The sequence below is a fragment of the Biomphalaria glabrata genome, chromosome 10, assembly GCF_947242115.1.
Source record: "Biomphalaria glabrata chromosome 10, xgBioGlab47.1, whole genome shotgun sequence".
NCBI lineage: Eukaryota > Metazoa > Mollusca > Gastropoda > Planorbidae > Biomphalaria > Biomphalaria glabrata.
The window spans coordinates 40,516,246-40,542,539 of record NC_074720.1 but is presented as its reverse complement, the minus strand read 5'-3'; the positions used below and the strand labels follow the sequence as shown (position 1 = coordinate 40,542,539).

The following is a 26,294-nucleotide window of genomic DNA, read 5'->3' as shown; positions in this document are numbered from 1 at the left end:
TTGTCTGACACAGTGTATGATTTTGACTGTGTGATCTCAACCAGATAGTTTATGAATGGTGTCATTAAAACCTACTAGCAACAGATGAAAAGTTTGTCTTCCATTTTGTGTTGTCTCACTTGGGAATGTTTGTGTTAACTTCCTAGTCTCTTCTTATAGCTTTAATTTTAAACATAGTCTGATCTAGAAACCAATGAAAACTAAAAAAAAAAAAAACTAAAGTTTTGCACTAATAATAAGATACCAATGCTAGTAAGCATAAAAAAAGCAAAAACTCAATAAAAAATGAATTAACACAAAAAAACAAAACAAATGAAAAAAAATAAATAATTAAAACATGAAAAACACATATTAAACCAAACAACAAACACATGTAAACCTAATCGTACATGAGTGAAAAGCAAAGCAACAAACAAACGTAATAATACAAACCAAATAACAAATGGATAGGAAATAACATTAGAAACAGAACAGAGAATTATTATTCACTTTTATTGACACATTTTACTCAAACTATAAACATAATGTACACATTAAAAAAAAAATCCTTCTATGTTAAATAATTGGTTGACATAGTAAGAACATCATCAGGCCATAATTGATGGTCCAGCTTTTTTAGCCTCCAAAGTGACACCGGCTCCAGTAAAACCTGAGGCTCCCTGTGGAAGTCAGAAGACTGGATTAGTGTTCATTTTAACATTCAATCGGCTCAACTACTTGTGCTCTACATCAATATCCTGAGGTGATCAGATTTATTGAACTTACAAATAAAAATTGTCATGAGGATTAGCAGCAAGGACATTTGATCAGATCCCACTTCTCCCCAGATGCCAAGTTGTTTGCTAAATTTAAATTTTACTTCCTTTATTTAAAACAAAAAATGGAGATGCAGTGGTCGAGTGGTAAAGCCTTGACTTCTGAATGGGGGGAGTTGTTTTTTTTCTTCAAATCCCGGTTTGGGGTGGGATTTTCAATTTCGGGATCTTTAGGGCACCTCTTGAGTCCACTCAGTTGTAATGGGTACCTGACATTAGTCCAAGTTGATTGTTATGCTGACCACATGACACCCTAGTGAACCGTGCATCACAGAAACATGTGATGATCTGCCCTATCGACAGCATGGTCTGAAAGGGCAACTTGACCTACTTAATTAAAAAAAAAAATAATTTCATAAAGACTTACCCTCTGTAATGTGATAATATCTTTATCTTTTAGTTTCTGACCACTAATGGGGTCCATCATGTCCTTCTTTATGATCTTCTCTACACACTCCAGAGTGACCACAGCACCACTTTCATCACAGACAAAAAAAAACAACCCAATTTTAAAAGAACTCTATGACCACTTTCAAAAAATGTATATACATATAGAAATAATGCCAATTCAACACCTTTTGAAGAAAAAAGATTAGGTATAACTATTTTCTTGCAAAACTAAATCAGTCAGAAGTGAAGAAATGATATCAGAAACAAATACACAATTAGTAAACTAATTTTATAGTTAAAAAAATATTTCAATAAATTACACAAAAAGACTATAACAATGAGTACAAAACATTACTGAAAGAAAGCTAGAACTAAAATTCAATTTTTAACAATGTAGATTTGATCTAATAAATCAGATCATGGAACACTGTAAGGCATCCAGCCATCCTTTCGCAAAGTTCAGGCGGATAGTACATTTGTCCTAGTAGAAATCTACAGTGGACAACGGCTTTGTCAGCATCAGATGTGGAAAAATATGCAGGTCGCAAATGGGTCTGCATTCTCATGTGAAACACTGCACTCATCCTTAATCTTCCAAATAAAAGACATTGCGGTTCATTCATTTACAGTTCATGAAATTTAGACCCCCCCCCCCCCAAAAAAAAAGTCAAGTGACTACTTACGAAGGTCTGAGGACAGCACATGGAACAGAGTTTCCTAAAATATCATTTGTCACAGCACAAACATAGCGATTCTAGAATCAAACAAAGAAAAGAATATTTGTTTTAAAGTAAACAGACAGCACTAATAGTAATCAATAGACACTAATTTAGTAAACACAGCTTCAGAGTCTCTCCATTGAAATGTCAACACCATACAGCTACTGCAAGAGTACTGTGACTCTTGTCTCACCGTGGAACATATCCTCCTTGATTGCCCCAGATACTAGGATATTAGAGGGAAGTATTTAGGAGAAGACACTGGTTATGTTACATATTTACAACAGATTTTTATTAAATTATATACATTTTTACTATGTGAGCTATGAATGGACCTTTTTTTTAATACCTTAGCTGTATAACATTTAGCTCTTGAGCTATAAAGGGTAATTACCCCTTGAGGGATTATGAGCATGACATGGTCTAAATTGTGCTGATGTGCGAAAAACCCAAAATATCAAATACAACAATTTTCAAGTTTTTGTTTTTCTTAAAACTTATTGAGTGGGACCCAAAGGACAATGAGTTTTCCAGGTTGAGAAGCACTGAAAAAATAGTTTGTTTTTTTTTATTTATTCAAAAACAAATCTGTAATAGGAATTCATTAATTGTGGATAATATGAGAAAGACTGTCAAAACGTATACTCACTGTCTTAGCAATCAGAGATGTTTTCTCATCACGATCATTGATGGGAGTAAATTTGACTGGAATTAAATCTTTAAATTTAATTGTTTTGCCACTCATGGGACATCTGACTTTATCATCCTGAACAAAAAAACAACAACAAAATAAGCATACAATTTTTAAAAATCTTTTCTTATCTAAGGAGAAGAACTGTGTATCAATAGCCATATCTATACAGTAATAATTATTTCCATTGATCAATATCAAACTAAATTAATTGCACCCATTAAACCACCATAAGATCTGAACAAAGTGGTCGTCTCTTTTCCATTAGAACTAAAACAGAAAGATTTTAAAACTCCTTCATCCCGCTTTCTATCAGAGTGTTACAAGATCATCTGTCATCATCGAGAAGTACATAGAAGTCTAATTTATAAAGCGCTGGTTATGAGTGTGTATGTGTTTTTGTGTGTGAATGTTGTTCGTATTTGCATCTATATTGTTATTGTACAGTAGTTACGCTGAGGTTTTCAATTGTAGTCAAACTAAATTTCCACTTGATTGGATCAATAAAAATTATCTTATCATATCTAATTAATTACCACGAATTAATTAACTGTCAAATTTTTTTTTAGTGATACATATTTTTTGTTAGGAAAAATGAATAGTTGTGCAAAGTTTTAAACACCAACCAAGAATGAAATTGGGAGAAAATTGTACCAGACAGGCAGAGTGAGTTGATCTAAGCTTTGAATACATTAACTGAAATTAGTCCTGATGAATATAATATAACTTATACAACTTAAATAACATTTTATTTTGAAAAAAAAAAGAGTACTGTACAGATTTCTAGTTGTTTGTACCAGAACTCTAGATCCAGAGAAATACAATTCGTGTCCAAGCAATACAATTTGAGGATAAAAGAATGGCTTTGAAACCTTAATCTCAGTGACATATTGCACTTTACTAACAGCTTCATAATACAATTCTCAGTTTGTACCACACACAAAACTATTAATAAGGTCAGCTTGATCAGTGTCAAGTATATTTTATTTTCTAAGTAGCATTATTTTTCATCATTGAAAGTATTTCCCCAAGGGTCTAGTGTGAGAATCTGGTTTGCCTTGTGTCGGGGTGTACCCAAATAAAAAAAAATCAATCAGATCTTTCCTCATGTACTCAAATATGGCTTGTCACCTTATAAAGGATGATTTTAATAGTGAAGCTAAATACAATTCAAGGCAGGGAAATCTTTAAAAAAGGGAGGTCAGGATTTTATTTTTATCAATAATCAATAGTATAAAAGTAAAAAAAAAGAAACAATTGTAGAAATGAGAGCAGAGACAATGATTTGATTGACAGGAAACTTGTCATTGTGTCCAACTGATAGGAAACTTGTCATTGTGTCCAACTGATAGGAAACTTGTCATTGTGTCCAACTGATAGGAAAATTGTTATTGTGTCCAACTGACAGGAAACTTTTCATTGTGTCCAACTGATAGGAAACTTGTCATTGTGTCCAATGAGGTGCTGAGTTCAAATCACAGTGGAGGCTACAATTGTAATGCAGGAGTAAAGAATGTTCTTGACTGATGCTGTAACATCTAAAAACTCCAGGAAATGTTCAGACCCCCCCCCCCCTCTCCCCCAAAATAGACTAATTTATTTTATATACACTAACAGAGCGGTAAAACTCATGGCTTCCGAACCTGGGATCCCAGACTAGAATCCTGGTGAAGACAGAGATTTTTAATTTCTGGATTTTGAAGGCACCTTTGAGTCCACCCAAACTCTAATGGGTACCTGACTAGTTGGGGGAAAAAAAGGTGGTTGGTCATTGTGCTGGCCATATGATACCCTTCTCGTTAACCACTGCCATAGAAACAGATGAACTTAACATCATCTGCCCATAGATCGCAAAGTCTGAAAGGGAAACTAAACTACTACTACTCTATACTATTAAGAAAATTAGCTTTTTTTTTTTTTAATGCAAAAAAAATATTTATGTACTATGTATTAGAAATGGAACTTTTCAATTGCTATCAGTAATTCTTGAGAGTTTTGTCAAAAAAAAATCATTAACTAGATTTACAAAATCTCAATTTATTCAAAAGGATAAGAAAATTTATAAAACATTTACCACAACAAACAATGGCACCCAAGGAATTATTTAAATTGTGCAAGAAGTTAAATATTCAAGAATCTTTGATAATAAGTTTACACAAGCTTTAATGAAATTGCACATTTCTTACTGGTTTTTTAATTTGAGTTGCTTCAGCCTGTGGCGTGAGAGCTGGAATCCAGAAACTGGGAAGCTTCTTGTCATCAGACAAACCCACAGACTTAGTTTTCTCTTCTGATAACTTGTTGTCAGCTGTGGAAAACACCCAATAGAGTAACATCGTTAGGATTAACAAACACCCAATAGAGTAACATCGTTAGTATTAACAAACACCAATAGAGTAACATCGTTAGTATTAACAAACACCAATAGAGTAACATCGTTAGGATTAACAAACACCAATAGAGTAACATCGTTAGTATTAACAAACACCAATAGAGTAACATCGTTAATATTAACAAACACCAATAGAGTAACATCGTTAGGATTAACAAACACCCAATAGAGTAACATCGTTAGGATTAACAAACACCAATAGAGTAACATCGTTAGTATTAACAAACACCAATAGAGTAACATCGTTAGGATTAACAAACACCAATAGAGTAACATCGTTAGTATTAACAAACACCAATAGAGTAACATCGTTAGGATTAACAAACACCCAATAGAGTAACATCTTTAGTATTAACAAACACCAATAGAGTAACATCGTTAGTATTAACAAACACTAATAGAGTAACATCGTTAGGATTAACAAACACCCAATAGAGTAACATCGTTAGTATTAACAAACACCAATAGAGTAACATCGTTAGGATTAACAAACACCCAATAGAGTAACATCGTTAGAAAGGATTAACAAACACCAATAGAGTAAAATCGTTAGAAAGGATTAACAAACACCAATAGAGTAAAATCGTTAGAAAGGATTAACAAACACCCAATAGAGTAGCATCGTTAGTATTAACAAACACCAATAGAGTAAAATCGTTAGGATTAACAAACAACAATAGAGTAACATTGTTAGAAAGGATAAACAAACACCAATAGAGTAACATCGTTAGAAAAGATTAACAAACACCCAATAGAGTAACATCGTTAGGATTAACAAACACCAATAGAGTAACATCGTTAGTATTAACAAACACTAATAGAGTAACATTGTTAGGATTAATATACACCCAATAGAGTAACATCGTTAGAAAAGATTAACAAACACCAATAGAGTAACATCGTTAGAAAAGATTAACAAACACCCAATAGAGTAACATCGTTAGGATTAACAAACACCAATATAGTAACATCATTAGTATTAACTAACACCAATAGAGTAAAATCATTAGGATTAACAAACACCAATAGAGTAACATCGTTAGAAAGGATAAATAAACACCAATAGAGTAACATCGTTAGGATTAACAAACACCCAATAGAGTAACATCGTTAGTATTAACAAACACCAATAGAGTAACATCGTTAGTATTAACAAACACCAATAGAGTAACATTGTTAGGATTAACAAACACCAATAGAGTAACATCGTTAGTATTAACAAACACCAATAGAGTAACATCGTTAGTATTAACAAACACCAATAGAGTAACATCGTTAGGATTAACAAACACCCAATAGAGTAACATCTTTAGTATTAACAAACACCAATAGAGTAACATCGTTAGTATTAACAAACACTAATAGAGTAACATCGTTAGGATTAACAAACACCCAATAGAGTAACATCGTTAGTATTAACAAACACCAATAGAGTAACATCGTTAGGATTAACAAACACCCAATAGAGTAACATCGTTAGAAAGGATTAACAAACACCAATAGAGTAAAATCGTTAGAAAGGATTAACAAACACCCAATAGAGTAGCATCGTTAGTATTAACAAACACCAATAGAGTAAAATCGTTAGGATTAACAAACAACAATAGAGTAACATTGTTAGAAAGGATAAACAAACACCAATAGAGTAACATCGTTAGAAAAGATTAACAAACACCCAATAGAGTAACATCGTTAGGATTAACAAACACCAATAGAGTAACATCGTTAGTATTAACAAACACTAATAGAGTAACATTGTTAGGATTAATATACACCCAATAGAGTAACATCGTTAGAAAGGATTAACAAACACCAATAGAGTAAAATCGTTAGAAAGGATTAACAAACACCCAATAGAGTAGCATCGTTAGTATTAACAAACACCAATAGAGTAAAATCGTTAGGATTAACAAACAACAATAGAGTAACATTGTTAGAAAGGATAAACAAACACCAATAGAGTAACATCGTTAGAAAAGATTAACAAACACCCAATAGAGTAACATCGTTAGGATTAACAAACACCAATAGAGTAACATCGTTAGTATTAACAAACACTAATAGAGTAACATTGTTAGGATTAATATACACCCAATAGAGTAACATCGTTAGAAAAGATTAACAAACACCAATAGAGTAACATCGTTAGAAAAGATTAACAAACACCCAATAGAGTAACATCGTTAGGATTAACAAACACCAATATAGTAACATCATTAGTATTAACTAACACCAATAGAGTAAAATCATTAGGATTAACAAACACCAATAGAGTAACATCGTTAGAAAGGATAAATAAACACCAATAGAGTAACATCGTTAGGATTAACAAACACCCAATAGAGTAACATCGTTAGGATTAACAAACACCCAATAGAGTAACATCGTTAGGATTAACAAACATTTACCTTAATTTCTAGGCAAGGACCGGGAAGGGGGGATATGAAGAAAAGAAACAGAGTAACCAAAAAGCTGGGTGGAAACTAAACAGTGCCATTGCTATGGAGGTGCAAGGGTTGCAGAGCGCAGCTGGTGGGAGCATTAAGAAAGCCAGCACTGGACAGTGTCTCAATATGCTACTGTACATTGTTTCTGACTGGCTAGAGATCGGATCTTTGATTGCACACATGATCATAGAGTTTCATAACCTGATTAAGCAGGGAAAAAAAAAAGCTAACTTGAAAGCCAATTAAGTTTAACCTTTTAACTAGAAGGCTTACTGGCAAGAAATAGGCTATAAGTTTAACCTTTTAACTAGGATGCTGGTTGAAGTGTTTAAATTTTTTTTTTTTTTTTCAAACTTCTTAATATGATAATGTTAAAAACCTTTTTTTTTAAATGTTCAACTGCTTTTAAAATCTAAACAGTTCTTGTTCATGAACTTCAAGCTTGGATCTGTTCAAACAATTGTTTCAATTATCATGGCCACTAAAGAAGGCTGAACTACCAAACCTACACTTCAAAACTCATTTTGACAAATACAATTCTTTCAATCAAGGGTTAAAAATATTTTTTTTTTCTATTCACACTGTGAGTTTGTGAAGAAAAAAAAATAAAATTCATAAGATATTTGTTTACATGAATGTCAGCAAAGTTCAGTTGAAGCAAACGAAAAATGAAGTGAACAATAGAATCCCTATTTTTTATGAAGTACCCTTTTATTAGAAACACACAAAACAACAAACAAACATACAATACAAACACACAAACCAACATTTGCATAACTAAAACGTCTGGGACACGTTGAAGATGAGGAAAGGGGGGGGGGGACAGTTGGTGCTTTACAAATCACTCAATTATCAATTATTTGTTTACCTAGTAAGTAAGGATGTCTACAAATCAACAAACTTTGAGAGCCCACAGCAACAAATACTTAAAGTACAAGGCAGCAAGAGGATGACTTAAATTGTTGAAATGAAAACCAAACTACAAGAAGAATGGAAGCACGATGTGAGTGGTAAAGCGCTTGGCTTCTGAACTGATGGGTGCCAAGTTCGAATCCTGAGATTTTAAAATTTCAATACCTTTAGGGTACCTGACATTAGTTATGAAAAAGTAAAGGTGTTTGGTCATTGTGCTGGCCACATGACACCCTCGTTAACCATGGGCCACAGAAACAGATGACCTATACATCGTCTCCCCCATAGATCGCAAGATCTGGAAGGGGGGGGGGGACTTAACTTTACTACAAGAAGAATGTCTCACAACTCATCCAGCCTAGCTACATATCTGCTGCATCTCTATTCAAAACAATTCCAGTAGAAATGTCAAGATAAGTGAAGTAAGCATGCACAGAAATGTAGAGTCATTTACAAACCAAGAATTTAAAAAAGTGTCCAACAATGGCATTAATATAAACCCCATTCAATCAATAAAACTAAGTTCACACTGCACTCTCTGCCCTGGGAGGTCAATCAAATTTGATTGATGGCATGATGGACAGATATGTTCCTCTTGCTCAGTCTGGTGTTTTATATCACGCGATGCTCGCCACATGCTGGATGCAATCAGAGCACTGACACAACTCAATTGGTATTAATCACAAGGGATAATCAACAGCATTGGTTTCATAACTATTGTGTGTAGATGATGTTTGACTACAAAAAGTTTTTTTGAATAGCTTGAAGGTAAAAAAAAATAGTCTTTCTTATTTTATACCCATAAATAAAAGCATTAAACACTATGTATCAGCCTTTATCCTTTTAATCATAGCCTTTTGTGACTGAGAGGTTATGTGACTGTTGTATTATGTCTTCTAAGATGCAATGTTTTTTCTCTGAAAGAATGACTTGACTAGTAAGTTTCAGACCTTCTTTTGGACTTCATGGAATGCTCGTGACTGGTAAGTCAAAAGCTTAATTTAAATCGTAGTTGAAAAATCGAGCTGAGACATGCTTCACAGCATTCAAGAAGAACATTAAGACCTATTTGTTCAAACCTTATTTAGATTAGTTTGTCATTTTAATTCTCATGTTTATGTCTGTTATGTTATCATAGCGCCTTGAGCCTAGATTATGTTAACAGAGCTCTATAAATATTGAATTATTATTAAGATTTATTTTTTAAACATAAGGTAGTGGAATTCATGGTTAGAACTTAGTAGGCAGCAGGTTCAAATCCAAGGGTGCATTATAATCTGATCTTTCCTAGCTCAGCATGACCAAACAGACATACAAACACTCTGGCTGGTTACCAGTCAAAATGTGGGATACGACGAATTAAAGCCTGGGCTTCTAAAATTAAGGACCTTGAGTTTAAATCCATGTGGAAATTAGTAACTGAGTTTTTAGGTTATCAGTACTTCTGATGGGTAAACATTCGCTGGGGCAAGATAAAGATCTTGGTCATTGGCAATGTCTTGATTCCAAAGAAAAAGATAAGAGCATGACCATGTAAACCCAGTTGTGACCTGAACATTTTGACAAAGCTAATGATGACAAAGCATTAGTCTGCCGATGATCTATTAAGGTTTTCATCTTCTGCACCTGTCTTCAGCAAGGGATTTTCTCTGGGCCTTTATTTCCTTTACCTCACAGACACTAGGTTTCAAAGGAGCTCCCCTGCTGTTTTTAGCTGCTTGTCAGCAGAGCCACTTTCCGCTCTAGGGCTCATGCCTAGGCTGAAGATGAATTTTATACTGCCAAAAATATTACACTGTTGAAATGTTACTTTTTTTTTTTAGATGAATGTGACGTCAAACATAATTCTGAAGGAGTTCTGCAAGTAATGAATTGCTCCTACTCTAAGACATGAAACCAGTTTAGACAAAGGCAGCCAACACATATTGTGTGAAGATGCCCAGAGCACCCATCAGATGCAACCCCATGTCTATCATTCCTATCAAAACATTCATTCTTCTGAAATCTACAGTGCTGATGATTCTTGTGATTATTGTGTTCTGGTCCATGCCAAGGTCAAGGACAAGAAGCTGGAGCCGAACCAGTATAGCCGAGACATACAGAAATATTTTGACTGGCCAAAACAAGGAAAACCTGATAATTAACAGAAACAGAGATCTGGCCAGGAGAAGGTAGGAAAAAAGCATAATGGTTTGGAGTTGTCTTTTAAAAAATCCTTTTGAATTCCAAAGAATAATATATCATAAATCTAAACTCATCTTAACCACTATTGACATTCGATGTGGTTAAATCTGCAGGTTTGCCTGACCAAAGTTTCATTTAATTAATTCTAGAAACTACGAATCATCTATTTGAGCTTTAAGATAAAATGAACACAGAACAGAGTTAATGCTCTATTTATGTCTCCCTTTCAGACCTTGCGATCTTTAGGGCAGGTGACGTAAAGGTCATCTGTTTCTGTGGCCCACAGTTAATGAGGGTGTCATGTGGCCAGCACAATGAAAATCACCTTTACTTTGCCCAAAACAATGTTGGGTACCTATTAGAGCTGGGTGGACTCAGAGGCGCCCAAAGATCCCAAAAATTAAAAATCTCAGTCTTCACCAGAAACCCCTGGTTCTGGAGCCAAGCACTTTTGATCTCAGCCACTGCAGCTCCGGTTTATTTGTATTGCTTGATTTTTAGTTGACATAAAGCTGATATGATGAAAGTAATTAATATAAAGTCGCTCCTAAAATAAACACACGCACAGAGAAAACTCAAAGTATTAATTTGTTTTAAAATAGTAAATCAAACCCTGGAATTGTTCCTATATGAGCATCTACTGTGACGTAATGGACCATGGGATAGCTAGGGTAACCTAGTTGGCTATAGCTAGATTAGCTAGCTACTTCTATTGTAAAGAAAGGAATGAAAGTTGCACATGTACATACACAAGCAAATCAATCCCATCATTCCCCTAGTTCAAAATGCAAGGTATTCACTCAGGGATGTCCTGAAATCCAGACTGTAAAATCTCAACCTCTTTAGGGGTTTGAACTCGGGTCTATCAATCAAACAGGCAAGTTCTTTGCCACCATAATGACATGTCTCAGTCTCATATACAATGAAGACACAGTGGGATTAAAAACATTTAGCCACCTATGCTAATTTTAAGCTAGACACTCTAGCTTTTAAAATCAGGTTAAAGTAAAAGAAACAACACACATAATTATAAACAAAAATTAAAAAAAAAAACAAACAAAAAAAACAGTGATTCTCAGTTATAAAGGTATGCTAAGAGGTATTATCAATTATATCTAGGTATCTCTTTCTTTTTGTTAAAATTCTGCTAGACAAATGATTTGGATTTGTTGGTTATTCACACAAGTTAATGGGCGAGTGTTAAGAAAGTACATGTGCTTAGATAGTACATGTAATGTGCTTAGATAGTGCATGTAGTGTGGTCATCAAGTGCATGTAGTGTGCTCATCAAGTACTAGTTGTGTGGTCATCAAGTACATGTTGTGTTGTCAGAAAGTACAAGCAATGTGGCCAGAAAGTACATGTAATGTGATCAGAAAGTACATGTAGCATGGTCAGAAAGTACATGTAATGTGATCAGAAAGTACATGTAGCATGATCAGAAAGTACATGTAGTGTGGTCAGAAAGTACAAGCAATGTGGCCAGAAAGTACATGTAATGTGATCAGAAAGTACATGTAGCGTGGTCAGAAAGTACAAGCAATGTGGCCAGAAAGTACATGTAGCGTGGTCAGAAAGTACAAGCAATGTGGCCAGAAAGTACATCTACATGTAATGTGATCAGAAAGTACATGTAGTGTGGTCAGAAAGTACATGTAGCGTGGTCAGAAAGTTCATGTAGTGTGGTCAGAAAGTACAAGCAATGTGGCCAGAAAGTACATGTAATGTGATCAGAAAATACATGTAGCGTGGTCAGAAAGTACATGTAGCATGGTCAGAAAGTACATGTAGTGTGGTCAGAAAGTACATGCTGTGTGGTCAGAAAGTACATGTCACATGGTCAGAAAGTTCATGTAGTGTGGTCAGAAAGTACATGTAGCATGGTCAGAAAGTACATGTAGTGTGGTCGGAAAGTACATGTAGCATGGTCAGAAAGTACATGCAGTGTGATCAGAAAGTACAAGCAATGTGACCAGAAAGTACATTTAATGTGATCAGAAAGTACATGAATTTGGTCAGAAAGTACATGTAGTGTGGTCATCAAGTACATGTGGTGTGGTCATCAAGTACATGTTGTGTTGTCAGAAAGTACAAGCAATGTGGCCAGAAAGTACATCTAATGTGATCAGAAAGTACATGTAGCGTGGCCAGAAAGTACATGTACAGGGTTAGAAGCACTTTTCCATGACAAAATTTTAGGAGATTTTAGGAGGTTTTTTGAGGATGAAATGTATGATAAGTGTGTGTGTGTTTCCCGTCCGTTTATGTGATACACAGTAAAACATAAACAAAACTAAGCATTTATCAAATCAATTATTGTTATTTGATTTTAAAAATAATAAATATCTTGCCAATATGCCACAGAAACAATGTTATCAGCTGTGGTAAGTAACAACTTGACTGTCATCCCAAAACCTCAATCAACCATTTTTTTTTCTAAGATTTATTTAAAAACATTACAAATGGTTGCTTTTCCATTTTTTAAAATAAGAAACATTCTTAGAGATGCCTTTATTATGTGTAGTCTCTGAGGTGGAAATGTACATTTTTAGTTCCTATGTGTATCTTATAGATCAGCGGTTCTCAACCTTTTAGGCTTTTTTTTTCTAAGATTTATTTAAAAACATTACAAATGGTTGCATTTCCATTTTTTAAAATAAGAAACATTCTTAGAGATGCCTTTATTATGTGTAGTCTCTGAGGTGGAAATGTACATTTTTAGTTCCTATGTGTATCTTATAGATCAGCGGTTCTCAACCTTTTAGGCTTAGCGACCCTTTTTTACCCTTCCCCATTCTGCCGCTACACCCCCCCCCCACCGCACACACACACAGCAATAGAAGAGTAGACAATAACAATTCATTTTTTTTTCGATGGTCTTATGCGACCCCTGGCAAATCGTCAATCGACCCCCAAAGGGGTCGCGACCCACAGGTTGAGAACCCCTGTTATAGATACTAGAGTCATGGTGTGCATTTGAGGTAAAGTTTTATTCTTCTATTAGTTAACTTAAATCCTTCTCATAAACAGAGCCTGTAATATATAGGGCAATATAGGCCTATTTGAATGTTAGCTTGACATTTGCTTTCTAAAAAATGGCTTTTTTGGTTGGATGGGGGGGGGGGGGGGGTTAGACCTATTAACCTTTTTTTTCCCTAGCAGAATCTTTTTCAATCATGTAGTTTCCCTGGTTTTTACGAGTGAAATAATTTTTACGGACTTTTCACAGCTATATGCGAAATATTTTCGTTAAATCTACAGTGGATCTAGACTCTTGATCTAAGTCACTAAAATTCGCGGACTTTTTCAAGGCTGTGAGAGAATTATCTCCACTAAATTTACAGTAAATCTAGACTCTAAAGCTAATTCGCTAAAATTCGCGGACTTTTCGCGGCTATGTGAGAATTATCTTCACTGATCTAATAGATATAGACTAGATCTAAGCCACTAAAATTCGTGGACTTAAAGTCTTTAAAATTCACGGCTGTGTGAGAATTATCTTCACTGAATTTACAGTAGATCAAGACTCTAAAACTAATTCACTAAAATTCGCGGACTTTAATAAGTCTTCAAAATTACCGGACTTTAAGTCTTTAAAGTTCGCGGACTTTTCAAGGCTGTGATAGAATTTTCTTCACTGGTTATACCGTAAACCTAGAGTCTAGATCTAAGTGACTAAAATTCGTGGGCTTTTCGCGGCAGTGTGCGAATTATCTTCACTGAATCTACCGTAAATCTAGACTTTAGATCTAAGCCACTAAAATTCGCGGACTTTTCGCGGCAGTGTGCGAATTATCTTCACTGAATCTACCGTAAATCTAGGCTTTAGATCTAAGCCACTAAAATTCGCGGATTTTTCACGGCTGTTTGCGAATTACACTGGATATACCCTAGATCTAGACCAGTGGTTCCCAAACTTTTTTGTCTCGTAGACCCCTTGCCATGTTTTCTGATTTTCGGTAGACCCCCTGCTTATTTTGTATTGCATTTTTAAATTCATCAACATTAAAAAAAAAAAAACTAATTTCCAACTGTAGTGAGTTAAAGAGTGAAAAATTAATTTAAAGCGACACTGTAAGTTATAGAGATCTATCTTTTTTATTGATAAAATTCAAATTTAAACCAATTAAATAACAATATTTATTACTGGAATCACTAAACACGCTGGAAATATGTTGTTTTTTTATAGCAAGTTTATCATCCGTTGCTATCGATATTATATTTCATATAGGAATTTCTTGTTCTATTAAGTAGTCCTTCAAACATTAAATATTAGTTAATTAATTAATTAATTTGCCTTAATTGTAAAAGTTTTCGCAAAGAGCAGTTTCTCGTGTATTTCTTGATCTTTCATGTGTGGCTCAAATATTGGGGCTGCGGAACTGATTTTACTAAATGGAGAAGGAGCGAAAGCGAGTAACTGTCACCTAAACCAGTAAGCTTCGAGCGGGAAGGGCTCATTAGCCTTGGCTTTCTACCTACCTAGCAGAGGGAAAAATGAACGCAAAACTTTGCTGCCTCGCAGCTATATCAAATATGGGAAAGGTTTCGTGGGTCATCCCTGAAACAAAATAAGGAGCAGACACAAAGCACTACACCCTGTCAGAGCCTGCGACGCCCCTGATCTCAAACTCGTTTGCAAAGAATAGCATAAGAAGCTTTTAATTTTACAACTCAAGCCACATATGAGTCCATGAACTATATTATTGCTTAAAGAAATTCTTTTAATAATAATCAGATATAGGTTTGTGTAAAACAGATTTTAAAACTACAACAGCTGGTAAAATGAATGTTTTATCTATAGTGTTTTCCATATTTTGCTATAAGTGAAGAGATATTGTAAGCCGCTCACAAACCATCATCTTCTCTATATGATGTCTAAGAGATTCTGTGGGTCTATTCTGAAATTTATCTTTGAGTATTCGAAAGATTTTCAAATCTTCATCTGTTTTGTCAGGGTGGCATTGTCTCAAATGATCTTCTAGTGTAATTAGTTTCATATCGTCATAAAAGGGCACTTAGGCAACCGCTTGTTTGACAAGGAAGAAATAAATTCCAATTTTAAATAATCAAAGCTGTAAAATCTACATTATTTTTGTGAAACATTAGTTACATGTAGACAAAATTAAGCTATTTAAATAAGTATAGAAATTAAAGACAACAATTTTTCGTTTGAATAGCAGGATAAATATCTAATGGATTAGGTAAACATAATATATTGGTGTATGAAAGAATAACATTATTGGGATGTAAAAATTAAAGTCACGACCTTCTTAAATGAAATCTATTATCGTAGATCCCCGTGGACATCTCGTAGACCCCCAATTTATTTTTTCCCTTTCGTAGACCCCCTGGAAGTCTTCGTAGACCCCTGGGGGTCTATATAGACCACTTTGGGAATCACTGATCTAGACTTTAGAATATTAGATCTAAGCGAATAAAATTCGCGGATTTTTCACGGCTGTTTGAGAATTATCTTCACTGGATATACCTTAGATCTAGAGTCCAGATCTAAGTCACCAAATTTGCGGGCTTTTCACTTCTGTGTGCGAATTATCTTCACTAGATTCTGGTGATTTAGCGCAAATCTAGAATCTAGCGTATTTCTAGAGTAATCTAGACATTAGATGTATCTGTATCTAGGTAATTAAATTGAGTAAAACTCACGGAGTTTTCAGGTTAGGTGCGAATTATCTTCACTAGATCTAACTTAGATCTAAATCTAGATCTAAATACTGCTATACTAGCTATTATAAAAGATTTACGGACTTTCCACGCGAGTCAGCTGTCACTCTTACATTTACAACAAGATTTTGGGTTAGGGAGGGAGGGCCCAGAGGGGTGTATCCTACAATTTAGGCTTTAATTATAGATAATAGTCAATACAGGCTAGATCTAGTGCGTCTTTAGTGGTAACAATGAATGGAAACAAACATTTCTACGCTGCCTAGTTACGCTGTTGTTCCCCCCCCCCCCATTTTTAAAAGAAATAAGCAAAATTGTATTTTAAAAAAATATTGGGCAAAAATTTTAGGAGAGTGGACAAAATTTTTGGAGACTTTCAGCAATTTTTAGGATAATTTTTGGATTTTAGGAGACTTTTCATTTTTTAGGGGATTTTAGGAGTTTTTAGGAGCGCTACGAACCCTGATGTAGCATGGTCAGAAAGTACATGCAGCATGGTCAGAAAGTACATGTAGCATGGTCAGAAAGTACAAGCAATGTGGCAAGAAAGTACATGTAATGTGATCAGAAAGTACATGAATTTGGTCAGAAAGTACATGCAATGTGGCCAGAAAGTACATGTAGTGTGGTCAGAAAGTACATGTTGTGTGGTCAGAAAGTACATGTTGTGTGGTCAGAAAGTACATGTAGCATGGTCAGAAAGTATATGTAGTGTGGTCAGAAAGTACATGTCACATGGTCAGAAAGTTCATGTAGTGTGGTCGGAAAGTACATGTAGCAGGGTCAGAAAGTACATGTAGTGTGGTCAGAAAGTACATGTAGCATGGTCAGAAAGTACATGCAGTGTGGTCAGAAAGTACATGATGTGTGGTCAGAAAGTACATGATGTGTGGTCAGAAAGTACATGTAGCATGGTCAGAAAGTATATGTAGTGTGGTCAGAAAGTACATGCATTGATTAAAAAGTGTTTATGTCACTGCAGGGTGGAGATTGAAGTACCAGAAGACACAAGGCAAGAACCTGAAACATTTCAGCAAGTCAATAACTACGAGGCCTGGGTGTATTCAGCCTTTTTTGACATTGATGTGGATGCCCCAGGGCAGGACATTGTCAAGGTGTTTGGCATCTCCAGCTACAGCCGTTACATGGTTTACTGTTACATTGTTGAGGACGGACTGACAGAGATTGTGACTGGCAAGAGAGACTTTATATCAGACAACCATCTACAAAAGTTAGTACTCAAAACATGAAACTTACACAATTTTCTAAACACTTTTGGATGAGAAAAGGGGAGAGAATAAAAAGAGGGGTAAGGAATGAAAGGTATGGGAAAATAATATTAAGCTTAAAGTGGTCAAGTCAATATTTGAAACGGAGGGAAAGAAAAATAAAGTGGGGAAAGAGAGAAACAGATGGTCAACAAAAGAAAAATATTGGAGTGTGTGTGTGTGTGGGGGGGGGGGTCACCGAAATTCCAACAGGTCAGACTAGTTACTTAGAGTTGAAAAGAAAAATTAAATGTTCAAATTATAAACGCTGGAAAGCAGAGAGTAAATTACATATAAAAAAAAAAAGGTAAAGTCAACACTATTGTGAATTTTTTTGTCATTTCACACACAATGCAATGAAAAAAACAATAAAATTAAATTAATATGTTTCTTGTCAATTTTTCTTTTCCAACCAGTAATTCAGCTGTGATATTATTTTGCCCTCTGAAGACAGGCAGCAAGCCCCAATTTGTTTCCATTGCCTTCCAAAGAAAAGAGCCTCCCACCAACAATCTGACCATTGTCTACCAGAAAAGAAACCAGAGAGAAATGACCGTCTGCCATTCTGTGCTATTCAACATGACTGACCCTAGCCAGCTTGTCCAGTCCATTGAGATGAACAGACTCCTGGGTGCCCAGCACTTCTTCATCTACAACCACAGTGTCACCCAAAGGGCTGACAGAGCCTTACGCCATTATCAGAAGCTGGGGCTGGTCACCGTCATGAACTGGCCTCTGCCTACACCCTACGTCTGGTATCATGGGCAAAATATGGCCATTAATGACTGCGTGTATCGGAACAGGGGCTTGTCCACTTTTGTCGCAATCATAGATACAGACGAGGTAGTGGTACCCAAAAATCACTATTCCATGATCGAGGTTTTACACGCAGTTGACCATGAGGTAAAATTAACAGACAAAATGACAAAGAAACAAACAATTGTAGGCTCCTATGTGTTCCAAAGTACCATCTTCACAAGAAGGCCAACCTTTGAACAATGGGAGGCAATCAAAAAGCAATTCCTCATCACCCCAGAGGAAGACAGATTCATTCAAGAACAAAATGTCACCTACTTAACGCAACTAGTTCGTATCTCCACCAGCTCCCTTCCAATGGTGAGGTCCAAGTCGATAGTCCGCCCTGAGCATGTCCTGGTGGCTGGGATACATTTCACTCACTTCCATAGGGGAAAAGCAAATTTTACACTAGTCAATAACAATCTGGCCATCCTTCACCACTACAAAAACTATGAGAAGGGAAGAGTACTAGAGCTAACTGCATTCAGATTCAAGAAAAAACTACTTACACGTTTAAAAACTGCGTATAGTTTAATGAAATAATTTTTTTTTTTTTGCATTCTTATAACTAGAGATTTAGCCCTGTGTGTATGTGTACTGCGGTGAAATAGTAACTATTTGTTTATGTTTGTGTAACGTCGTGAGAATGTGTTCACAACATTGATCTAGTGTGCTACTGTCCAAGTCTCTTTCGTCAGTATGTGTACTTGTGTGATTAGAGTGAACACTGACTGATGACTGATTTAACCCACAGTATTTTTAGTATGCTGCGATTGTCTATACATCGAAAAGAGGGAGGCATATGTTTTTCATGACTTTAAGTTAAGTTCATGCTATTAAGTCATGTATGTGTCAGCTTATACTGTCATTTAATTCCTGTATACAGATATGTAAAGCCCATAGTGTTCTCTCTTTCATGTATGTGTCAAGAAGAGCTTGTATTGTCACCCAATTCCTGCATGCAGCACATACATTTTATCAGTATTTATTGAATGACATTGTATATGAAATAATTATTCATGTCACCAATGTTTGTATGATTTGATTAGTATCATCATTACCATCCCATTCATACAGTATAAACATTCATTGTATTAAAAAGTTCAACAGCAAATTATTCATAAAAAAGCTAAAAAGATTCTAAAAGATTCCCTTTGGGTCAGGATTTTGTGATTTTACCATCACAAAAGAGATACAAGACACTGATGGCAAAGACAAACAGGCACAAAAACTCTTTGTTCCCCTGGCAATCAAATCATTAAATAGAAACAATCTGATATAAACTTTTCACATGTAAATTATGAGTGAGTCTGGTGTGAATGTATATTTTGGTTTTCTATTGTTATAATGTTATATTTGGTGCAATGCACAAATTGTAAGACAAATTTCCATATGGATAATAAAGAATAGTATTATTCTTATTGTTCATTATTCATTCATATCACTTGTTACTTTATAAGAATGTTACGTAGCTGGGGAAAAATCCAAATCACACAAAATCAACCATAAATGCTCTTACGCAGTTTTTCAGAGTAATTTCAATATTTACATAACATACACTCACCCTCTTCAACTTTATTCATTCAACTAATATAAAATTCTTTGACTTAAAAATAATGTCTTAAAACAAAATAAATTGGGATATTTCAGAGTGTATACACCAAAGTTAAATGATTTTAACACTTTCAGTACGTATTATTTTGATTAAAAAAATGGAGTTTTCTGGGAGAAAATAAATGTTCAGGCGGGTAGCGTTACTAGAACTAACCTAAATTTTTTTTATTTTAAATATTTGATTTGATTTCAAAGGAAAATGAAATGGCTACAAATATGTAATAAAGGAAATAGATTTAGATTATATGGAAAATGTTTGGTTATAAAAATTTAAACTGAGTATGGAAAAACAAAATATACAAAAATTTATAAAAAAATCAATATACTGAAAGATTTAATCTTATAATTCAACATTTAATTCATAAACAGGGCCGGTCCTACAGATTGCGGGGCCCTATGCAATACGGATTGTGCGGGGCCTAGTTTGATAATTAAGATTTTTTGTTAGAAAATAAATTCGTCTTTGCATTTTATTTGTATTTTACTAAGTGCAAAATCAGGATCAAGTTAACTTTATGAGCCATCTACAAAAGAAGGTAGATTTATAACATATAGCCGATAAACATTCAGATCTGCCTTTTAGATTTACTATCGACTAGCAAAATATTGCTTTTGATTTTTTTTTAAAGAGATCGAGATAGATTTAGATCTATATTTAAACGCCATTAACTATTAAAGTAAATTAAGTATTGAAACTTACTGTTTTTGGTTAAAATTTTTATTAAATGAAAGCTGACAATGCCGCTTTTTTAATCGATTGGCGTTTTCCATATTTAATGACACCCCAAAATTACAATTTTGTCTATTTTTCAGAACATGTAATGAATTTTCAGGATATTTTAATAATTTCAGGAGATTTTCATGACTTTTTTTCGTATACTTTGCAATTTCAGGAGATTTCCAGGAGCTCCTATAAATTATAATGGTTTAATTTAATAATTTACAGCTAGAGTTAGCACAGGACCTATGAAAGTGTGGGGCAACTACGGCCGCATAAATGCCCTGTTCATAAATAATGAGAAATCACAAACCTAAATCCTTATCGTCACTTTGAATTTTAGAAAAGATGAAAAAATGCACTAAATAATTGTATAACTTAAATATTTTGGACCCGTGATATAAACTAAAAAGTGGATCCACTAGCACAATTTTATCATTTAAATAAAAACAGCAATTTAATAATAGACTAATAGTCGGATAACAATTACACATTCGAATAATAACAACACTTGTTTACATCAGCCATCTTTTGACTTCCACACTTATTTCCTATCTCTGTCCTGTGTCTCCTGGTGCGCAGTCTCACACCTAATGACAACGTGCAATGTAGAGTCATAACACTGCCCCCTAAGACAAAAACCTCTTGGTTCCGAATCCAAATTACAACCAGAACAAAGAATAATCACTCTTACATGCGGAATATAAAACATAAAGAGAGAATTAAAAAGTTTGACATTATAATTATAGTGAAACAAATATTGTATTCCGAGTTACTCGCCAAGTGAGACGCCGCAATCACCAGTGCTAGCGAAGTTACTCGCTGAGACTAACTCCACACTGAAAGAGTTAATAATTTAATTGCCAAATGTAGCCTACTTAACCTGGAACGACCTACCATATTTCTGACCAATAGGATTTGATTCTTGCTGGGCAAACTTGAGAGCTTTAGTTTCTTGTTCAGCTTTGGCTAATTCTTCTAGTTCTTTCTGGAAATAAAAACAAAGTTTTTTTGTTTTTTTTTTACTGAAGGGAAAGTATTTAAATTTGTAATTTTTTTACAGTGTCTGCCTGTCCGGTAAAAAGTGTGTAAACATTATTTCTCTGTTATAAGTCAACGGCTAGTTGATCATTTAGAATTCATTAGAGCAGGGTCGCATAAGACCATCGAAACTATGGATTGTTATTGTCTACTGTTCTATTTATGTTTGTGTGTGTGTGTGGGGGGGGGGGGGTCGCAGCAGAGTAGTGGTTTGTAAAAAGGGTCGCCGAGCTTAAAAGGTTGAGAACTGCTGCATTAGAGAAATATGTTTCTTTACTAGTATTGTGATGTCACATTTATATAATGTATTATTAAAGTGTTTGTAAAATTATGCACTCTCTAGTAGTGTTCAGACTTTAAAACAATATCAAAATTATTACATAATACTCTAATGGGGGCGTGGTGGCTCAAAGGTAAAAGGCTTTGCTTCCGAACCAAGGGGTCTTGGGTTTAAATCTTAGGAGACAGGGATTTGTATTTGTATTTTCTGGACCTTTAGGACATGCCTGAGTCCACCTAACTATAATGTGTACCTGACAATAGATGGGGAAAGTAAAGGCTGTTGACCATTACGCTACGGACATGACAACCTTGTTTACCATAAAAACAGATGATCTTTACATCATCTGCCCGATAGGTCACAAATAGAGATGTACTTTACTTTTTCAGAATTTTTTTTAGTAATGCAGACCAAGACAGTTTTTATACACCAGCATAGCCAGAGATAGAAATCATGGATAAACAGGGGAAATAAAATAAAAGTTGGTTTTAAAATAGGTTATCACCTGTGATCTTAATTTTTGTTTTTCATATTCCTTTAGTTTTCTGGCAATTTCCTTTTTCTGATGCAATATGTTTTTGAGAATAGCCTCCTTGTCATACAGGTGACCATCTTCCCTGCAATTAGAATTACATTCAGATAGAAGAACAACACAAATTATACAATAAAAAGTATAACAGTTACATTTTCAGTTTGTTAAGTTTTAAAACCTAGCCTGCTTGCAAGTCAGACACGGTAGAAATGTATGTGATGTTTTGGCACAAGAGATTATGAAATATTTTGGCGCAAGAAGTTATGATTCTTCTTCTTCTTCTTCTAGCCAGCTTTATTGCTGCTGAGCTGTGAGCTCTTTTGCAGACTGTGCCAAGGAAAAAAAGTGTGAAGAAGTTATGATAATATTTTCTAAAACAAAAAAGTTTTAGTTTTATAATAAGCATTATTTCTTTCATTTCAGAACTTGCTATCTATAGTGCCCCCACTGCGGGGAAGAAGAGGAAACAGTGTCTCATATTCTGTTTGACTGCCACAGACTTGCTGATATCCGCCTCGACAGGTCTGGGAAACCAAAAATTCTCGACCTGTATGATGCAAGAGAGAATTTAAGCTGATGATCTATAGGGCAGATGATGTAAAGGTGATATGCTTCTGTAGCCCTTGGTTAACAAGAGTGTCATGTGGTCAGCACAATATCCAACCACCTTTACTTTTCCCCCACTTATTTTAGGTACCCATTAAATCTGGGGGCTGGTGGACTCAGAGACGCCCTACAGATTGCCAAATTAGAAATCCCAGGTTTGAACCTGGGCCCACTGGTTAGGAAGCCAAGCTATTTACCATTACCAGTTAGTTTGTATCAAATTGCTTTAATCTATGTTGTTCAAAGCATGCTGCTTTCTTCTAGGGCAATTTGTAGCAATTATATTTTGTGTAGTATTTATTTTTCCTTGTTGCGTTGTCATTATTTGATGTGACATAATTTTTGAATTCTTGCTTTAGGTTGCTTTCCGCCATCTTATTCTTGTTCGACAAGCTTTACTTTTTGTGTCCTGAATAATTCTTGGTTTTATACTTCTGGGCAGCCTTAGCATAGCCCCTAGTATCTATTCTTGGTAGGACTCTTTGACCTCTGTTTAGGGTGAGTTTTATTTTATATTGTAATGGTTTTCTTTAAACAGATTCAATTGTATTTAAAGTTCTAGATCAGGCATTAGAATCTCTGTTATTTATTTCTATAGGGTTTCAGTGTTGGCGTTATCTATTTCATTGTTGAGTTGATGCTGTGGGTTTTGGTATTACCCTGGGCATTGTTGTCATCTTTGTCAGTCTTGTTGGTAAGAAGTTAATGACAGTCCCTGTATGCTACTGCCAAGATTGATGTTCATTGACAGTTTCTACAGTTTCTGTTACAGAGACGAATCTTTGGCATATGTTATGAAACTGTGATGTGGTTGAAGTGTCAAGCAACATAATATTACTAATTAGGTCCTTACTATATTAAAATTATTTAAGTAATTACTTAAAATGAACTTTTGACTTATTATCTTCATATTTATTTCTGATTACTTATTATTCGCTTCAATATCATTGTATAAATATCATTGTATTAAATTCATATTTATTTGAAATCACCATACACATTGTTTATTAATTTATGTACAACTGAGTGTGTCGGTTAGGCTGAAATTCTGGAATAATAATTATAACACAAAAAGAAAACATAATTACTCTTTAATACACACACATATTGTACATTAAAATTATACTTCATCTACCTCGACATTTAAATATCTAATAATACATATCCAAAGTCCTGACAACTACAGTGTCAACTACTTTTTTTTAATAAGGGCTTTTTTTTACTTCCCTCAGTATGGTGGATGAAATGACATCTAAATATTTTCAGATTAAAACTTCACACCTTTGGAACAAAAGCCAAGAGACAAACCGGTCTTGTCAGTAAACTGTCAAGTCACATCGTTATTAAAGTTATGAACTACAAAACCTTTAAAATACATAATACTTACGTTACCACTGGATCTTTACATGGCTGTAAAGTCAGACAACAGCAGTCGAATTCCTAAATATTATAGAAAACAAAAAGTTTAGACCAAATGCCTGCATCAGTTATAAATAATATAAATTCATTTTATTCTACAATTACCACATGGCTGTAAAGTCAGATAACAGCAGTCAAATTCCTAAATATTATAGAAAACAAAAAGTTTAGACCTGATGCCTGCATTAGTTATAAAAAATATAAATTCATTTTATTCTAAAATTTAAAGTACAAATTAGTGAAACATAATCAATGTCAATATTGTTTTGTTTTTTTTAAAGTTTATTCATTGATTCTATTTGGATGTACTGAAGTAACAATAAAAATGTTTTGTAGAAGTGATGAAAAAAAAAACAAGGTCCAAACAAGACAAATACATATATTCATAAGTTATAAGTGACTTGACTTAATCCTTTTGACTCCCTGCGGAGCATAGGGCCACAACAGTACTTCACCACCAGTCTCTGAACATGGCAATTTCTCTCAGTTGGGTCCATGCCACCCTAAAATTCTCGCCTTCTGCTCCACTGATCTCCACCATGTCCCCTTCATCTACAAGTGCTTCTCTCCAGACCTTCTCTTATTCTTTACACTGTATTTCCAACCCCGCCCCACTTGACTTTGGATTTCTTGCTTGATGTTTGCTGGGCCACAGACTTAGTAGAGACTTTGTTTGGCTATATAGCACTCATTTCATGCTGCACGCATTTAGAGGTGAAGAGAGAATGTAAACTGTAAACATTTCTTGAAGCCTTCTCACACTATTTTGTGTGTGTGGGGGAGGGGGTTTGAGTATGCTGGCCTAGAATGATAGACTTTACTAGAGTCTAGATGTGACTCAATTGCACTCTATTATTTATTAATTTGTACTTAAAATTAAAATCTATATCTAGACCTAATGCCTAATATTATAATATATGAAATAAAATATAGATATAGATCTACTTATTCTACTACTCATCTAGACTCTAGCAAGTAGCAGTCTAGATGAAGTACAAAATTTTAAACTACAAAGTTTTCATTTTCAATTTGTAGAATGATTTTTTATTTGATTTTAATTATAGATTTAGATTATCTAGACTAGATGATTAGATCTGTGTAAAATTGTAAGGTAATTTAATTTCTTCTAGACTCATGATAAATTTGTCTCTCGAGAGAGAGTCTAGATCTAGAGTCTAAACCTATCTTTTTCAACTAAGTGTCTAAGACTCTAAGTCTATTTAAAATTAATTTACCTTGACTGCATCTTTCCCAAACCGTACTTTTTGCGAACCAAAACCAGAAGCATGTGTATCCTTTTTCCTTTCATGATATGTGTATACAGTACCTGCTGTACAATTTCTGCCGTGCCTTGTCATTATATATATCAATATTTAGATATAGTTACTAGACTTAAGCTGTACTTAATTTCTTAGATTTTATATCTAAACTTCAGTAACTTTGATTCAGTCCAACGACAACACACAATGTTTATATTCTAAATCTAACCGGAAATGAGCTAAAACAACTTTTAAAAAAAGATTCGTTTTTTTTTATATCTCTGTCATATTGTTAATAAATAACTTTATAGCTTTTATATAGCGCCACCTTCATGCCCATCAATCTCATTTGCAGAGGCGCTCAGAGAACACAACTATGCTCGATTCGGGTGTCGAATCTGGAGCCCCCTTCATAAGTAGCCAAGCCAAGTTCAAGCGTACTTAGCTTTTTGACCACGCATCCCACTACGAAGTAGTGTAGACCTATAGATCTAGATTTATTTGTAAAAAACAGAAAAACAGAA

The 26,294-nt window shown here is 34.6% G+C and overlaps 2 protein-coding genes across 3 annotated transcripts; one reads left to right on the top strand and one right to left on the bottom strand.

The window, feature by feature from the left end:
- Window positions 1-473: 473 nt before the first annotated feature.
- On the bottom strand, window positions 474-26,005 carry LOC106071328 (nitric oxide synthase-interacting protein-like). Its single transcript, XM_056044438.1, has 9 exons — window positions 25,747-26,005; window positions 24,480-24,532; window positions 22,460-22,571; window positions 21,531-21,621; window positions 4,802-4,923; window positions 2,574-2,690; window positions 1,889-1,959; window positions 1,183-1,291; window positions 474-659 (listed from the first exon to the last, which is right to left on the bottom strand). Exons 1-9 carry the CDS (start codon window positions 25,867-25,869, stop codon window positions 588-590), a joined length of 870 nt encoding a protein of 289 aa, XP_055900413.1. The 5' UTR covers window positions 25,870-26,005; the 3' UTR covers window positions 474-587.
- On the top strand, window positions 9,031-18,882 carry LOC106079474 (beta-1,4-galactosyltransferase galt-1-like). 2 transcript variants are annotated; one of them, XM_056044437.1, is made up of 4 exons: window positions 9,031-9,134; window positions 10,190-10,537; window positions 17,218-17,466; window positions 17,920-18,882. In XM_056044437.1, exons 2-4 carry the CDS (start codon window positions 10,302-10,304, stop codon window positions 18,842-18,844), a joined length of 1,410 nt encoding a protein of 469 aa, XP_055900412.1. In that variant the 5' UTR covers window positions 9,031-9,134; window positions 10,190-10,301; the 3' UTR covers window positions 18,845-18,882. The 2 variants fall into 2 exon arrangements, with proteins under 2 accessions (XP_055900412.1, XP_055900411.1); XM_056044436.1 differs by lacking the exon at window positions 9,031-9,134 and adding an exon at window positions 9,260-9,349.
- Window positions 26,006-26,294: the final 289 nt, after the last annotated feature.

Coding starts and splice junctions, on each gene's coding strand:
- LOC106079474 (XM_056044437.1), top strand. CDS start 10,302: ATGCCCAGAGCACCCATCAGATGCAACCCCATGTCTATCATTCCTATC. Junction 10,538..17,217: donor AGAGATCTGGCCAGGAGAAG/GTAGGAAAAAAG, acceptor ATGTCACTGCAG/GGTGGAGATTGAAGTACCAG. Junction 17,467..17,919: donor TCAGACAACCATCTACAAAA/GTTAGTACTCAA, acceptor TTTTCCAACCAG/TAATTCAGCTGTGATATTAT.
- LOC106071328 (XM_056044438.1), bottom strand. CDS start 25,869: ATGACAAGGCACGGCAGAAATTGTACAGCAGGTACTGTATACACATAT. Junction 4,924..21,530: donor TCCTATTGGTCAGAAATATG/GTAGGTCGTTCC, acceptor TGTTTTCCACAG/CTGACAACAAGTTATCAGAA. Junction 1,960..2,573: donor CATCTCTGATTGCTAAGACA/GTGAGTATACGT, acceptor GTTTGATTCTAG/AATCGCTATGTTTGTGCTGT.